At 42.0% G+C, this 17,169-nt stretch overlaps 1 protein-coding gene across 1 annotated transcript; it reads left to right on the top strand.

Moving 5' to 3' along the window:
* The first annotated feature begins 529 nt into the window (after positions 1-529).
* Positions 530-3,699, top strand: LOC133887454 (uncharacterized). Its single transcript, XM_062327412.1, has 3 exons — positions 530-798; positions 1,803-2,195; positions 3,370-3,699. Exons 1-3 carry the CDS (start codon positions 616-618, stop codon positions 3,553-3,555), a joined length of 762 nt encoding a protein of 253 aa, XP_062183396.1. The 5' UTR covers positions 530-615; the 3' UTR covers positions 3,556-3,699.
* Positions 3,700-17,169: the final 13,470 nt, after the last annotated feature.

The following is a 17,169-nucleotide window of genomic DNA, read 5'->3' as shown; positions in this document are numbered from 1 at the left end:
AACTCTAGTTGATATGCCACCTCGCCACGCAGGGCAACAATTTGGAAAGGGCTGGCATATCGTTGTGCCAATTTGCCCTTGACTTGGAAACGCCGCGTTCCTTTGAGAGGAGAGACGTTGAGATAGATAAAATCTCTTATTTTGAACACATACATACGCCGATGACAATCGACATAGCTCTTCTGACGAGATTGAGCAGTGAGGAGATTCTGACGAATGGTTAGGACATACTCTTCCGCATCTTTGATAAATTTATACATATGATATTAATGTTTTTAAACTAAATATTTTGAAGACAATTGTGAGTCAAAATTTTAAAAATTTGATGGAATCTTGTCCCATATTCCTTCCAAAATTTCCTTAGAAGGGAATTATTGTGTCATGTCACGTTGCGCCAGGTACGCGTTTCGGAGTCAAGTTCCCTCTCCGTACGGGACGCAGACAGACTTCCCTAAGAAAAAAAGAAACAAAAAACAAAAAGAAAACATATAAAAGGAAAACGGGATGCACAAAGGCCAGCCGATCTACTCGAGGAAGGATTAGGGTGGGCGCGAGGCACGAAGCTTTGTTTGTTCGCCTGATCTCCGCCGCTGTCGTTCCCCATCGGATCAATCGATGACGTGCGGCGCGTGCGGCCGCGCTTACAACGGCGGTGGCGAGGCCTCGAGGGAGGAGCTGGTCGCGCCGTTGCTGGATCTAGGGAAGGGACGGCCCTGGGGCCGCACCGCGGAGACGCCCGCCGAGAAGGACCACGTAATGAAGAAGGTGGTGGAGAGGGCCGTCAAGCTCCTCATCCGGGTACGTTCGTTGCAGCACTTACGCCTGCGAGTCCATCCTTTCGCGAGGTTTTTCTCAATCATGATGCTAGTTTATTAAATCCGTGCGAAACTGAAATTTTGTTTCGACGAAATATTTGCTTTAACATGGTTGGATGCTAACTTGTGCAGCGATGCTACATCACCAGTCTAATCAACAGGAACGACAGAGTTATACAATTGTGCAGTTGCGCACAGAAGAACTTATTTAGTTTAGTTTTGCTGCATGAGTGTTAGAGGAAGATATGATTATGGAGGTTTTAGATCACTTGGGAATTTTTGTACTCGTAGCATTATTTGTGGAGTTTTATTAAAATTTCTTTCTTCTATTTAGAAACTTCAAGGTAGTTTTTTGGGGTTTGACTGATGGCGTTGTCATTCAATTATTGGCTTGACTAATGACAATTTTGACTGCATTGAACTATTGTTTTTGTTATATGGATACTTTTGTACAGTTCAATGGTAATTGCAAACATAGTAGTAAAAACTGAACGAGTTCATGCCAACTTCATGCGTACAAATTGTTGGGGCTCGGTTTTCGGTAGCCGAACGCATTAGTGAACCTTTCAACTATCTATCCTTTTTCTTTAAAAAAATAGATGAACTTTGGAGTTTGGACTATTTGAATCACCACTTAAAATTTCTTGTACGGATTGTTTGGGGCCCAAGGAAAAGCTACCTGGTTTTAATATTCCTCTAAAAAGAATGAGCTTCCTGGCCTGATTTTCAGAAGAGAAAAAAAAATGCTAACATCATGGTTCCTGTAACTCCCCATAACTCTTCTAGTATTTATTGTCAAATTTATCATTCTGCAACCTTCTCCAATTAACCATCCAACCAACAGTTTTCAAACCATTCAGCCATATCATATAATTTGTTTGGATTAGATTGAACCAGCCACCTAGCTCCTATCCTTCTCCTTGAACTTGTATTTTTTTCCTTGTGTCCGACTAGTCATGTGCTAACTGAAAGCTTGCGTGGTTGCAGGGATTGCTGATCTTACTGTGGATGTATTTGTTTAATTCCATGAGAAGATATGCGATCAACTACATTGGCGGAGATACATGGTTTAGTACGTTTGCTGTTATTGCCGTCGCCGTACCTATAGCTGAAATCTTTTGCATCTTCGGCCAGACCTTGACTACGGCACCCTGGCTTGTCATCGAATGCCGCGCTTGCATTGCTGGTGCTGATGGCGAGGGCCCCAGGGAGGAGCTGGACGCGCTGCTTCTGGACCTTGAGAAGGGAGGCAGGGGCTACACCAGGGCGCCGCTGCTGGCGGACGTCATGACAGAGACCGCCACCATGACTGACTTGACAGATGCCCAAGAAGCAGCGGTGGACATGGCCTTTTCTAGGATCATTAAATCCAGTATCCGGGTACGCTGATCGATCCCAACCTGATATATGTGAATTGATCCCAACATGTGCGCCGCAGCCCATTAGGGCCCACACTCCCTAAGGTTGGCGCACTGTTTATGCGTGGTTACTATTTACATCAACAGTGCCGCGTGAATAGTAACCACATGGACTTAGAATTATTTTGTTATTTAGAGATAAGATTAGATTGATTTGTTTCCTTAATTTTAGATTTTTTTCTTAAGCGTCAAGTCATCCAACCATCTATATAAGGATGGGAATTATATTGGTTTTCATTAAGCAAGAAATACATCGGAGTTACAAGGGCGGCACCCCGGTATCGGCATGGTCGCGTTGCTTGGGTTCACAGGGCCATCTAAAGTATGCTCGTGATAGCTGTTGTACCTATTTAAATGATGGAAAACATAACCATAGAATTTTCTTTTTCAAAAATCGTAGAGATTCCTTGAAAGTCCTTCAGAAAGGCTTCCCTCATATGTACTTGAGATGAAATAAGGTAATGCCGAAAGGGAAAAAAAAAGAAATAAGAAAGGATGTGTAACCTCTCAGAAGTTTACTTTCAGGAGTTTCAATTATTCACCTCGATATTGTCATTCATTTCGTAGGTTTCACTAATTATGAAAAGTTCCAAACATTTGAGAAATTAGTTGAATAGGAGAGCTTGTTATATGAATACTTTTCCAGAGGAGTAATTGACACATATATTGTTACAAATTATCAGAGTTCATGCCAAGTTTGATGCTAATGAAATACAGATGAATCCTGCAAAATTGAGTCAATAACAAAAAGTTTGCTATTTGTTTGGGACAAACAAAATTCTATCACTCGTCTAAACATACTGAGCTAGCTCTTTGCTCTGAATTTTGGGGTGCGGTGAAAAAAAGGCTAGTCGCATGGTTTACCTCTTTATTGTAACAATGTGTTAACTATCCTCACCTCCTAGTATATACTATCCGAACCTCCCTGCATATTTTCTTAAGACGAAGCATGCAAACAGTATCTACAGTTTCACCTACATTAGATTGAACGTGCCAGCAAATTTCCTGTGTTTTGCTGTAGTCCTGCATAATTTTTCCTGTAGTTCAGAATGTCCTTCTACTCTTATTTCGTTTGTCTATGTTACTCTTTGGTTATATTAACCAAAATGCTTACTGAAATTTTGCCTGGTTTGCAGGGCTTGTTGGTCTTACTCTGGGTGTATTTGATCAATTTAATGAGAAGATATGTGACCACGCACAGTGCAGAAGAACTAATTTTCACTATATGTCCTTTGGGTCTTCTCGGTCTAGGCGTGTCTGTGTTCTTTTGCTTTCTGATGGAGAGTTTCTCTGAATGTATCTATATCCCTCCATCGACATAACTTCATATTGAGCTATACTGAAATCAAAGTAGGATAAGTTTAATGTGCACAATGCTTTCCATTTCCCATTTTCTAGGGGAGAGAAGATGCAGACTTTCAGTTTGAATAATATTAGTTTCAGAAGATATCTCTGAACAATTGGTAGCGAATAGACTTAATGCACAGCTTGTGAATGGTTTCTTTTCTAAATTTCACAGCTTGTGAATTGTTTTTCTTTTAAATTATCACAGACTTTCAGCTTGTGAATTGTTTTTCTTTTGCTTTCAGCCTGTCTTAAATCTTAAGTCATGGAATAACCAACGTTTCCATAAATCCAATGCGTAGTCGTTCAAGGAAAGTTTGAGTGAGCTTTTGCAATTCATCACCATTAATTTTTCGGAATTTGATCCAGTAATAATCCATTCATAGTATATTTATTGACAATCGACCAAGTCTTTAGCCAAATTACGATCGATACATCCGGTAAACCTAACAACGAATAGTTCAACAATTGCTGAAAACATGTTCAACAATTGCTGAAAACATGTTCAACAGTTCTTTAATGAATGTTCTTAAATAGGAATATAATGAACAGCTACAGTATGCTACCACTAATCGCGCTTGCCATCGTCGTCTTCCTCGCCTTTGTTCTTGTTCGTCAGCCCCTCACCTCCTCCACTGTCATCCTCACCCCATCGTGGTACAGTTTGTGTAACCGTCGACTCCAACAATTAGTACTAATACTACGCTATTTCAAATAATTTCTGAAAGGTGTTACCACAGAAACAAGGGAAAACAGTGATAAGGTTGAGGTGAATCTTTTAAACTCCAAAAAATAGAAGTAGCACAGAACTTCTCAGACGCTAGACATCCTCCTTCTTTTTCTTATCTTTTGTCAGTAAACTCTTGTTTTCTTTTAGAAAAGAAACGCTGTAAACGACGAGATCTTGCATAATTATGTTTTCCTCTGTTCAAACACTATAGTCAGCATCGATAAGATCGGGGAAAAATGCACTCGATGCCTTAGCGGCGGCCTTCCCTATCTGTGCGTGCTGGGCATCCAACAGGCTAGCTTTTGCGCTCTCCGTCATGGCGTCCGCAGCATGGCAACGGCTGAAGGATCGAATGGTTTAAAAGGGAGGGATGAATTGAATAATTAAAATTTTCTATTAAAAACTATAATAAATAGTAATCTTAGTCTAGACGAAAAAAAGACTACACAAACAAGCTAAAAGAAGACAACTAAATAAACAAGCAAATACACTAAAAATGCGGAATCGAAAGCTTAAAAAATGTAAATGCTTAAATTAAATTGCAAAATAGTAAAGAAATGGACAAGAGAGCACTAGATTTTTCCTCGAGGTATCGAGGAGTTGGCACTTCACTAATCCTCGTTGGAGCATCCACCAAGGAATTGCTCCCCTTTGAGTCACCAAGACTCAAGTGCTCCCTCATGATTGTCATTTCTCCATCTTCGAATTATCAGCCATCAAACAAAGTATATAGCTCTTCCGAGGCTCCCACAAAAACTCCAAGAGCTCACCGAGATACCACCAATCACCAAGGATCGGCTAGGTGTTGCCAACCAAAAAGAGTAACAAGCAAATAACTTCACTTGACGAAGATCAAGTCTAGACTATAGCTAGGTGCACACTTGCTACTCTTCAAGCACTAATGATGTCTTTAATCTTCAATTAGTGACTTGGAAATTAACTGAAGTGCTCTCCCTTACTTCTTGATGACACACACAGTGTATGAACTCCTTCGGGACGCGAGAGAGATAAATGAAACCAAGCAGAGGAGTATTTATAGGCTAGAGATTCAAATTATAACCGTTGCATAACCAACCACTTTTTCTATTAACACCGGATGATCCGGCGAGTATTTCCTTACTCACACCGAACAATCCGATGAGTACAAATTTCTATTGCTACTGTGCCAACTGTCATTAGCCATTACTGCTAAGAAATAGTCTGGTGACATCATCCGGTGAACACCGACCCAACACCAGACCATCCTGTACGTACAAACTATCTAAATTTGCTCGTTGCAACCCTTTTTGGAAAATATGCTCCGGTGATAACGTTGTTGCCATCATCGGACTAACCGGTGGGTTAAACTTCTTTTCCCTCAATATTCTCTGGTAGAGAAGCTTCGGTGTGCATATATGTCTATCACTGGACTATCCGATGAGTAGAACTCCTTCAATCCAACCGAAATGACTCTCTCTGGAAATATTACTTCAGTGATTCATTCTTGTCTTCACCGAACCATCCGGTGAGTAAAGTTTATTTAGCCACAAGAAACTATTATCTGTAAGAATTGGTCTGGTGTGAACACCACCTTCACCAGATCATCCAGTGAACTGAGCTTCAGAATTCTTGCCTTGGAATCGCCTCTAGAATAAATAGTCCGGTGCAGTCATCATTGCATCACCGGATAGTCCGGTGAGTTAAGCTTCAATTTTTCTTAGCAATCCCCCTTCTGCTAAAAATAGATCGATGCTCTCACCACATTATCACCGGACTATCTGATGTAACACTTTTAACAATTTTGCCCACATGTCACCCAGAAAATCATCAGGTGATTACATCACTTTGTTCATTGGAGCATCCGGTGCATATAGAGTGTTTTCTATCTTGAGATAATCATATGCTTCGGTGAGATCACTTCACATAGACCAGATCATCTGGTGAAGTAAATTTTCTCTAAGCTCATTTAATTCAAACTTTCTTGAGCTCTAGCTTCTCGACATGTCAACCATGGGCTTCTATGAGCTACCCAGTGTTAAGATTTCACAAATGTGCATCAAACCAAGTCTAGACCCACTAGGTCCAGCTATCACTCTTTATAGTACGGTCAAAAGACTAAAGAAAAATAACCTATACTACTTTACGTGTCCTTCATCTCCTTTGTGAGACTTAGAACTAGAAGATCCTTAATCTTGGTGCATAAGTCCTTTGATCATACACATAATCACCTTAGGGACCCAGAATACCTAATTATTATTGTGAACTGAATTTTTGATTCCCTTTAAAATAAATTGTTAGTCACAATGATACGGTTATCATTAATCATCGAAATATTTACCACTTACCTAGAAGCCTAGATGCTACAGCAGCATTGATGTTGGCGCCACGGTGTGGCCCTGGCCAGGTTCTTTCTCGAGGTCCAACAATGGCGCGTCCAGCTCCTCCCTAGGGCCTTGCTGCCTGAGCCGGCGCAACACTGCATGGATGGTTCAATCGGTAGCTAATTAAGGGCGGCGATGATGGGGATTGTCATTTTGGCACTAGTCTGGTATGCATGCGTGATATGTACATTTGACGGCACGTGCGAGCACGTGATTTGAGAGGGCGTGATTTTGAACTAGAGTCACTAAAAAAAAGAATGTGAGTTAAAAGAGAGAAAGCAGTGCACTAATGATGTGGACATGCGTGCTGTTTGTGGGAGATTTCAGTATATACATTAAATTCGTGCTTTCAAGGATTTGCCACTCATATCAGACTACTCCCAATCGGAGTTCCATTCTCATTAAATAGAGCGTCATGTCAACATTTTTAGGGATGTGGCAAAGAAGTAATGAATAGAGAGAAGAAAAAGGTTTCATGTAGATGAAACCATCTGGGCACTATTTCTAACATAGTTACTCTCTTGTATGTGTTACCTATGAAACAACAAAATGAAATAATACATTGTAGGAGACTATTTCAACCATCAACTAAATGCACTTTTGCTTATGTGACACTTTTGGAAATGCAAATATGAAACCTCCCATTAGTAGTCTCACAGTAACATATCAGGTCATTATGAGTCACTAAAATACGAAATAGAGCGGCGAATCTTGAAAGGCATATGAATTTAGTGTTATATGTTGAAATTTCTAAATATTTGCAGGTTCTTGAGCAGGGTATTATTGGAATAAAATAAACATCATATTTGACTCCAAACACTCAACTTAGCCACCCTAATTAACTGTTTCACATTAATTAATACTGAACTAGCTAATGGTCAATGCAAAGTGGTGACCATTTGGCACAGGGCACTTTTGGTGTGTAATGTGAGACAGAACTCTACAGGCAATTTGGCTCTTGGATATTTGCTATGACACACACAAAATATCATGCAGCAATTAGATAGCCATGAATTTAACACTGTCTATTAGACAATTCACGATTATTCAGTGTGAAACAGTACAACATGGTTGAGTGTCCACAAGCCAAACTTCCCTAAACAAAATCAGATGTTAAGAAAATTAGTAAATGAATACAAATATCCTTCTAAAAGTCCTTCAAGTTGCAAATATCTCCTACAGTTCAGTTGTCGCATTTACCACAGCTAACCCTGGTGCGAAATTCTCGCTTTAAGTGCTTAGGCATTGTTATACCCACATCTTCTATGATGTGAGCTTGCATGCTCCACATGGTTGCTAGCTTAGAAAGGAGGCAAAGAGGAGGGTTTTAACTATGCATTAGAGCACACCAAATTGACCATGTCATCTCGGCTCACTCCACAAACCAAAACAACTGAGACATTCGGTTAACAATACTATGCAGTTAAACCATTCCCTATCTTCTACTTAATTACTATGCTGCCAGCCTACGTAAACCCTAATGATTTGTGTAGGGGGTTATTTGTAACTAAAAGACACATCGATGTGCTAGATTTGCATGGAAGAGTTGTGTTGTATGCACGGTTATATGGCTAGCTAAAACATCAATTTAAAATGTGTGAAAGAATAAAAAAGCGCATGGATGGCTAGATTTGCGTATTAAACACTTCAGTTCACAAAACTTTTATTGAATTACATTTCCCACTTTTTGATACATGTAACTGAATAACTTTGTTTCGTAGCACTACTCGAGAGGGCAAACAAACACTACCACTCATCAAACTCATGTGTGCGGAGGTGCATATGAAATTCTGAATGAGAAACCTGTCGTTTCTTTTCCTACGTTTGTCATTTGGATGACAACTCTACGTGATAAAATGCCTCCTTATTCGTGATGCATGCACTGTGCCCATATCCGTGGGTTCATATAGGAACTTTTTTTCTATGTGCTTCCTTTCTAACATGCATCACTACTACAGAGGATCTCATCACTATCAGTAAGTGGCAGTATCATCATAGTATATCACTGCTGGTTTGTTTGAAATTTCCAACTTCGGAAAACCCAAAGTTATTTTTCTTACACATGATCTACATGATTGCGCATCTCAAGTCACAAGTCATGCGATGTTTCATCAAAATACACGTACGGTTCATTGGAGTGGAACTCATGACCTCCTCCTCTGCACGAAGCTTCCCTACCATCTCACCTATGTAGCGAACATGCCCTTAGAAAGATTGTAGCGGAACATCTTTAGGATATGTATGTGATTTTGATGATTAATGACAACATAGTCAATAAGACTAACATATTTGTCAAGGATATGCTTTAGTAGGCCTTATGGATGCAATACATGAAAAAGCCACCGCAACCGGGACAAAGTTGGACTGAATTGGACTAGTACTAGGAGATTTGTACTCACCGGATAGTCTGGTGCTCTACGTGCTGAACTCATTGGAGTGTCTCTGACAAAGGGGGAGAAGGCGGAAGAACTCACCGAATAGTCCAGTGTTAAGAAAGTTTAACACACCAGGCAATGAACAGTGCAAATAGAAAGCATATCAACTCACTGGATGGTCCAGTGATTAGGAAGTGTGCTCACACCGGAGCATTCTATGCAGAGAGAGTTCAAGTGGCTCGGTTGGCTCAAGACAACTCACTGAATAGTCCGGTGATGTATGTTGTGTACACCAGATGCCTACACCGGAGCACTTTACACATAGAGGCTGCAGAGACTCGGATGGCTCAAGTGTACTCACTAGATAGTCTAGTGATGGAGATGAAGTATACACCAAAGTGTCCGGTGTTAATAGTGGCTTTGAGTGGAGTTCCAATGGCTAATTGTAAGGCTGTACTTAATGGATGATCCAGTGTTAGTACTACTGTTGTCACTGGATCATACGGTGTTCACAGTAAAGTTGAGCCATTGGGGCAACATCTAGTTGGCGGGTTTGAGACTATAAATTCTTTATTGTTATCAATAACAAGAGCATATATCTCTCACAAGTATTCAACACTTGGATGCACATATTTACGGGGAGAATATCCTATGGGTTGTTATTTTGAGACTAACATGTGTTGCAACTTTTATCTTTTGTAGTCTCATGAAGAAAACTACATGTCCCCAGAGGTATGCAATGCTTAAAACCCTCAATTGGTATCATTGTCAATTCTTTTGCTCTTATAAGCTATCTCCATGCATAATATGGCTTAAACTTCCTATCTCTATTGTCTAGTTGTGCATATGTTTTACTGTTATCATATGTATGCACACATATAGGGGGAGTTTAAATCATATTGTGTGAGTTTCATAAATTGTAATCCATGTGCTTTCATTCCAATTGGTACCATATCCTTGAATTGTATTTCTACAAGTGGTAGTTTTACAAGTGGTATCCCTTCAATTGGTATCATTTTATTAGATCAGGATTTATGAAACTATCTCCCATGTGCTCTAACACTCTTTCTTGAGTTCAGCATGTGTTTATAACCCTTTTTGAGATTGTTCACAAAGGGGAAGAAGTCTGACGACCAAAGCAAGAAGCAAGATAAGAAAGAAACAAGATGTCTAGGGATGCCGAAGTAAACAAAGGGGGAGAAGAAGAAGATACAGGTAGCAACATGAAACACCTAGGTTGAGAAAGGGGGAGAAGCTCTTGTATGGGTCGATTAAGGGAGATAGTGACGATGGAGAAAGGGGGAGCCACGACTAAGGGGTACTAAGTGGTAAGAACATGCATTCAAGCAATGTGGTATGGCCTTATATACTTTACAATTAGTATCATTTGTGATTTTCCACTTGCTTTGGTTGCGTTGTCATCAATCACCAAAAAGGGGGAGATTGTAGCGAACATTCCCTTAGGAAGATTGCAGCGGAACATCTTTAGGGCATGTATATGATTTTGGTGATTAATGATAATATAGTTAATGGAACTAACATGTTTGTCAAGTATATGCTTTAGTAGGTCTCGTGGATGCAATACATGAAAAAGCCATCGCAACCGGGACAAAGTTGGACTGGATTGAACTAGTCCTAGGAGATTTGTACTCACCGGATAGTCCGGTGCTCTGTGTGCTAAACTCACCAGAGTGTCTCCAAAAAAGGAGGAGAAGGCGAAAGAACTCATCGGATAGTCCAGTGTTAAGAAAGTTCAACACACCGGACAATGAACAGTGCAAAGAGAAAGTAGATCACCTCACTGGATGGCTAGGTTGGCTCAAGACGACTCATCGGATAGTCCGGTGATATATGCTGTGTCCACCAGATGTCTACACCTGAGCAATTTACACAGAGAGGCTATAGAGGCTCGAATGGCTCAAGTGTACTCACCAGATAGTCCGGTGATGGAGATGAAGTATACACCGAAGTGTCCGATGTTCATAGTGGCTTTGAGTGGAGTTCCAACGGCTAGTTTGTAAGGTTGGACTCACCAGATAATCCGGTGTTAGTACTACTATTGTCACCGGATCATCCGGTGTTCACAGTAAAGTTGAGCCGTTGGTGCAACGTTTAGTTGGCGGGTTTGAGGCTATAAACCCACTCGTCCATTTGAAGATGCTGGAGTCCAGAGAAGCTCACATACACCTAAGAAGATATCCAAGCCACCATAGTGCTTAAAGTGATAATCCAATGCGATTAAGCACAAGATTAGTGAATGATTAGTGCTTATAGGCCTAGAGAGAGTGTTGCTAGGTGATAGCTGTCTAGAGAGTGGATCAAGGAGTGATCCTAGCTTGTACCTTGTTGTACGTCGGCGCCTTAGAGTCTTGGTGACTTGCCGGTAACTTGAGTCGGAGTTGCTCAAGCTTGTTAACCATTTGACTTGGTGTGGAGCGACGGCAAGACACGTGTACAGGGACGCAGAGACCCTTGCCTTGGTGGTTCAAGCTCCGAAGTGATTACGGTGGCGAAGGACCGGAAGAGAGGCTTGTAGTGAGGCATTAGCTTGGTGGCTTGGTGGCTCAACCTACTTGAGGCCTTGGTGGCCCAAGGGCTGTGACCGGGTGCCGATTAGGAGTATATTCTTGGTGCAGCTTCAACGTGAACTAGGGGTGACATTCATGATATCGATACCACAAGATAAAAATCTCTTGTACCGAGTTTGCTCTCTCTACCTTATTTATGCTTTTGCATTTACATTCTTACTATTTACTTTCTTAGATAAGTTGCAAGTTCTTTTGATTGGTAGAGTAGACATACTAGATAATCTAGAGCACATTTAGATAGAAATTGATATAGGTTTATCTTATGTAGTTTTTGGAGCAGAATAAATTCTAAGTGTCCTAATTCACCCCCTCCCTCTTAGGATGTCACCGATCCCTACAACCTATTATTGGTTTTAGGGAGCAATAGGATATATTTTCCTTTTGTCCCTTTGTGTCTGAAACTTTCAACAATTATTTGGATATCTAAATGACTTCAAACGAAAAAGTTGTTGACTATAAAGTTGTAGATCTCGTCAAGAGCTGCAATTTTCATATATATACTTTTATCTCCATCTGACTCCGTATGAAGAAGTTATGAATTTCCAAAGATGAGCTGCAATCCATTATCACTGCTCTTGCTTGTAATACGAACAGAGAGTTATACTATTATCATTGCTGGGTTATAACACGAACCAGCAGTGATTGTATCAGTGTCAATTGTTGTAATGCCCAGATATTCCCAATACCCGGAGGTTACCTCACACATCACTAAGATCACTAAGTCTAGAATTTCTTAAAATTTTCTGCAGAGTCTCCCCTGTACTGGGAGCACTTTGGACAATTCAATCACTTAACAAAACAATAGTATATCATATATGATTCAAAGTAAACATCACAACCCAGCAAAAACCCCGCAATACCCATCATCCCATACTTACACCCATTGCAACCATACAATCAAAATAACTGAATAGAATCTAACTAAATAAACTTCTAGCAATCTATTATAGGTATTTAAGAGTGTTGAAGTTGTGTGAGATCAATATTTGATGACGCAAATCCCTTCCCATGCATGCCGCGCTCATTTTGTACCTAAAAACCAAATTAAACACAAAGGTGAGTAAAAGCATGCAGCAAACACAATATGGAACTGAAGAATCACAATTAACTTCAGAATGAGTTAGAGAACCACAATTAAAGAATTTTGGATGATCTTTCAAAAACTTCAAGGAAATAGTAGATTCTGTCTAAAATGGATAACACACAAATACATCCTTTGCATTTACCAGTAAAGCCAAGCAAGTGAGGCCAACACTTAAATACAGGAACATGAATATGAAAAACCAATTCACACATCTAGTAACATCAAAACATGATGAAAGGAACCATTCTAGAAAGCATGAATCAACAACTTGAATAATGTTATGGAGTCTTGAATAAAGAATCGCATGAACACTTAAATCACAAAAGTACTGAATTTTAAATGAGCAGCTAATCCGAAACAAACGGCACACATAATTACGAGTTCATCATGCACTTGCCTTAATTTTGGTGATGACTTGGCGACACGCCGTCCGCTCTGGGGTTCCCAAAACATAAAGAGTGAAACCACACTCGGAAGCTATTTTAGAACATCTACAAGTCTATATCATGAATGTCTAAGATTATCTCTCAACAAAACCCTATATCCCCGATTTGCCTATTTTCCAAATTTTTGACCAATTCACCGATTAGTTTGCTATTCGGGCCATAACTTTTAATCCACTTAACCAATGGTATCAAATAAATGCATCACAAACATCTACAGGAAATTTCCTACAACTTTTCTTTTACGACCTTGGGTGAAATCTTGCTCTAAGCAGATCACTAATTAAATTATCACGCTGGTTAAATCTAGCGAACAGCAGCACTGTTTGTGTGATTACTCCTAAACCGCTTATCCAAATTGAACAAAATCAGTGCCATTAGAAAAATATCGAAGACATCTACAATTTATGTTTTAGGCTTATGACCGAATTCCTAACCAATTGACACAAGATTTGAAAAGAACATTGCTGCGCACAAACCGGACCTCTGATCTCGCACTCGGCATCAAATTTGACCATTCAAATTCATCTAGATGCTCCTAAGGGCTAATTAGGGGTTACCAAACACAGCAACAAACTCAATTTGGTGACGAATATGGTGAAATTCACAAAACCCCCAATTTTCCCCAATTCTTCTCCTTCTTCTTCCTTCTCCTCCTCTTCCCCACCTTCCATTCCTCTTCCTTCTTCCTAGCTGCACCTTCGGACGGTGGGACGGTTGGAGGATGTGGCCACAGTGTGGCTGCTAGTGGTGACGCAGCATGGCGTGGTTGCGGCCACGCGCTCAAGCATCACGCACTACTATAGAATGGGTCAAAAGTAGCACCCCATTGGTGCTGGTTCAACCATAACCACAATTGAAGATGCATCAGTGTCGGTTCTTAATCTCCCGCACGCAAAAAATGAGTGAGCCGCTAAGAATTGGCACTGAAAAGGACTATCAGTGCCGGATCCAGTCACGAACCGACACTGATAGTACTTTTTCAGTGCCGGTTCATGCCACCAACTAGCACTAATGCAGACAGACCCAAAATTTCTATTAAATGGCATTTTATCTCGCGTTCGTCTCTCAGTCATGAGCTCAAACAACAACGCTCACAGCCTCACACAGCTCAACCTTATCTTGCATAAAAAAAGAAGCTCGACCTTATCTCTTCCACCGTCTCTCTCACTCTCTCTTCCTCTCATTTCTCCTCTCTCTCTCTGATCTCTCTCACTCTAATCTCTCCTCTGTGCTCTACAGGATGGGTGTCCGGGTCTGCAGTGGGGCGATTGCGAGGCAGCTACAAGGTGGCTCTGCAAGCGGGCTTCTTCGGGTATTGTAACGCCGTTCTTATGCTATGGCCTGGCCCATCCCCTGCTCACGAAGCCCAGCCCACTGCCCAGCTCTCTCTCTCTCTCTCTCTGATAGCTTAGGCCCGCCTGTCATCCCCTTCCCTCCGCTCCTCCAGCTCCTGCGCTACGCCTGCGCTCGCGCTGCAACTGTGCCGCCTGATTTCGCCATCCACGACTCGATGCCCGCGCCCATGATCCCGCAACTGCCCTGCACTCCCTCGCCCCTATAAATGCCACCCAATCTCATCGTGCTCCCGGTTCCACCATCCCCGCTCAACCCTGTCGCAAAGAGCCATTGTGTTGCCGCTCGGATCTCCGCCATCGCTGACCGCCGTGCACGAGCCCTCCCCGTCGCGTCTAAGGATGTCGCCGGCACCGTAGGAGCACGGGAAGTCTTCTCCACGGTCCGCTGAGCTCCAGAAAGCGCCGCCGCTCCTCTCCGTCACTAGCTTGCCTCGTAGCGTCCTGACGCCCACTTACCCGCCCTTCTACACTGCATGACTCCTGTCAAGAGACAATCATCACCGCCACCATTTCACCCTCGCCAGCCATCTCCGAGCCAATTTTGGCTGCCATGAAGCCTCGGTGAGACTCCTTGTCGCCCCGTCTTTGTTGTGCCACTTCCCGTCGCGTTTGGTTGGTTGTAGCTTCTTATTGAGCGTCGCCGGCAATGTTCCGGCCATGTTCGAGGTGGCGCTGCCATTTCCCGCCGCCGTCAGCCACCTGTCTTCTCCCAACCGCTCTCGGCCAAGCGATCATAGATGGACGGCCGCGATTAGAAGCCTGGATACCCCTTTGTGAGCCACTAGGAAGCCACCACATGTCACATAATCCCAGTCAGCACTCATAGTCCATGTCAGTGCCACGTGTCGTCCACATCACCCACCCGAGCCCAGTCAGCTTGCGGACACACTAATTAGGTTTTTCAACTCAAAAATAAATCGTTTAATTTTTAAAATTAGGTGATCTTGCATTTAGGCCCTTAGACTTTACTGTTTTCATGATTATGCCCATGTTAGTACCGTTATTTTACTTTTAGCCCTCTAAACTTTTACTTATTTACAAATAGGTCCCTAAATTTTACAAATAAGCCCTATAACTTTCTATTTTTTACAAATTAGCCCTTGTTCTTTTTCAGAAAAGCCCTTGTAGCTTAAAACCCTTATAACTTTTTCGTTATAGCTCCGTTTTAAGGGAAGCTCACGACTCAGCTTACTCTATTCACCCGATAAGTACCAAGATATACCCGGATCTCAAGGATCGTTAATGGTGGTACAGAATGAAACGTGAGGTAGCAGAATATGTAGCCCTGTGTGATACCTGCTAGTGAGTTAAGGCCAAACACCAGAGACCAGCAGGGTTGCTTCAACCACTAAAGGTACCTGAGTGGAAATGGGAAGAAATCGGTATAGATTTTATAGTGGGATTACCTCGAACACAGTCCGGGTATGATTCGATTTGGGTCATAGTGGATCGGTTAATAAAGGTAGCTCATTTCATACTAGTCAATGAGACATATCGAGGACCGAAGCTCGCGGAGTTGTATATGTCTAAGATTGTGTGTCTTCATGGTGTACCCAAGAGGATAGTATCCGACTGAGGTACCCAGTTCATGTCACATTTTTACCAGCATTTGCATGAGTCCATGGGCACCTTATTGAACTTTAGCTCAGCTTATGACCCGCACACTAATGCCAGACAGAGAGGACCAATCAGATTCTAGAAGATATGTTGAGAGCATGTGCTTCAAAGAATGGCAAGAGTTGTGATAAGAATCTTCCCTATGCGGAATTCTCGTATAATAATATCTACAATGCAAGTTTAAAGATGGCCCCTTTTGAAGCACTATATGGAAGCAAGTGCAGAATCTCGCTATACTGGAATCGGACTGGAGAAAGCCAAGTATTTGGCCTAGAAGTTTTAAGGGAAGCAGAAAGGCAAGTACAGGAAATTCGAAACAACCTGCGAACGACGCAGTTAAGGCAGAAGAGTTATGAGGACAATCGATGTCGGGAGTTGACCTTTGAAGTCAGAGACTTTGTATATCTCAAGGTATCCCCGATCAGAGGCCTTCGCAGATTCAAGGTCAAAGGAAAACTGGCACCCCGATACATTGGACCGTTCAAAATACTAGAGAGGAAAGGTGAAGTGGCCTATCAACTCGAACTGCCACCCCAGCTCTCCGACGTCCACAATGTGTTTCACATCTCACAATTGAGGAAATGTCTGATAGTTCCAAAAGAGCAGCTGTCGATGGGGGAATTGAATGTGCAGGAGGATCTCTCTTATTCGAAATACCCTGTCAGGATTCTCGAGACATCAGAATGTGTTATCCGGAATAAAAGGATCTGTATGTGCAAGGTGTAGTAGAGACATCATTCAGAAGTGGAAGCCACATGGGAAGGAGAAGAAGATCTGAAGGCATAATTTCCCCATCTATGCTCCGATCTTTCTGATACTCGAGGACGAGATTCATCCTAAAGGGGTAGGTTTGTGATGTCGTTCTTTTGCTACAGCCCGGCCCATCTCCTACTCACGAAGCCCAGCCCACTCCCTAGCTCCCTCGATCTCAAACTCTGCGATAGCTCGGGCTCGCCTGTCATCCCCTTCCCTTCACTCCTTCCGCGCCTAGGCGCTGCGCCCACGCTCGTGCTGCAACCGCGCCGCCCGATTTCGCC

The sequence above is a fragment of the Phragmites australis genome, chromosome 12, assembly GCF_958298935.1.
Source record: "Phragmites australis chromosome 12, lpPhrAust1.1, whole genome shotgun sequence".
NCBI classification, from domain to species: Eukaryota; Viridiplantae; Streptophyta; class Magnoliopsida; order Poales; family Poaceae; genus Phragmites; species Phragmites australis.
This window is presented reverse-complemented; position numbering and strand designations above follow the sequence as displayed.

Excerpts from the sequence above, each read along its gene's own strand:
- LOC133887454 (XM_062327412.1), top strand. The coding sequence starts at position 616 with ATGACGTGCGGCGCGTGCGGCCGCGCTTACAACGGCGGTGGCGAGGCC. Across the intron at positions 799-1,802 it reads CCGTCAAGCTCCTCATCCGG|GGATTGCTGATCTTACTGTG; the intron begins GTACGTTCGTTG and ends GCGTGGTTGCAG. Across the intron at positions 2,196-3,369 it reads TCATTAAATCCAGTATCCGG|GGCTTGTTGGTCTTACTCTG; the intron begins GTACGCTGATCG and ends CCTGGTTTGCAG.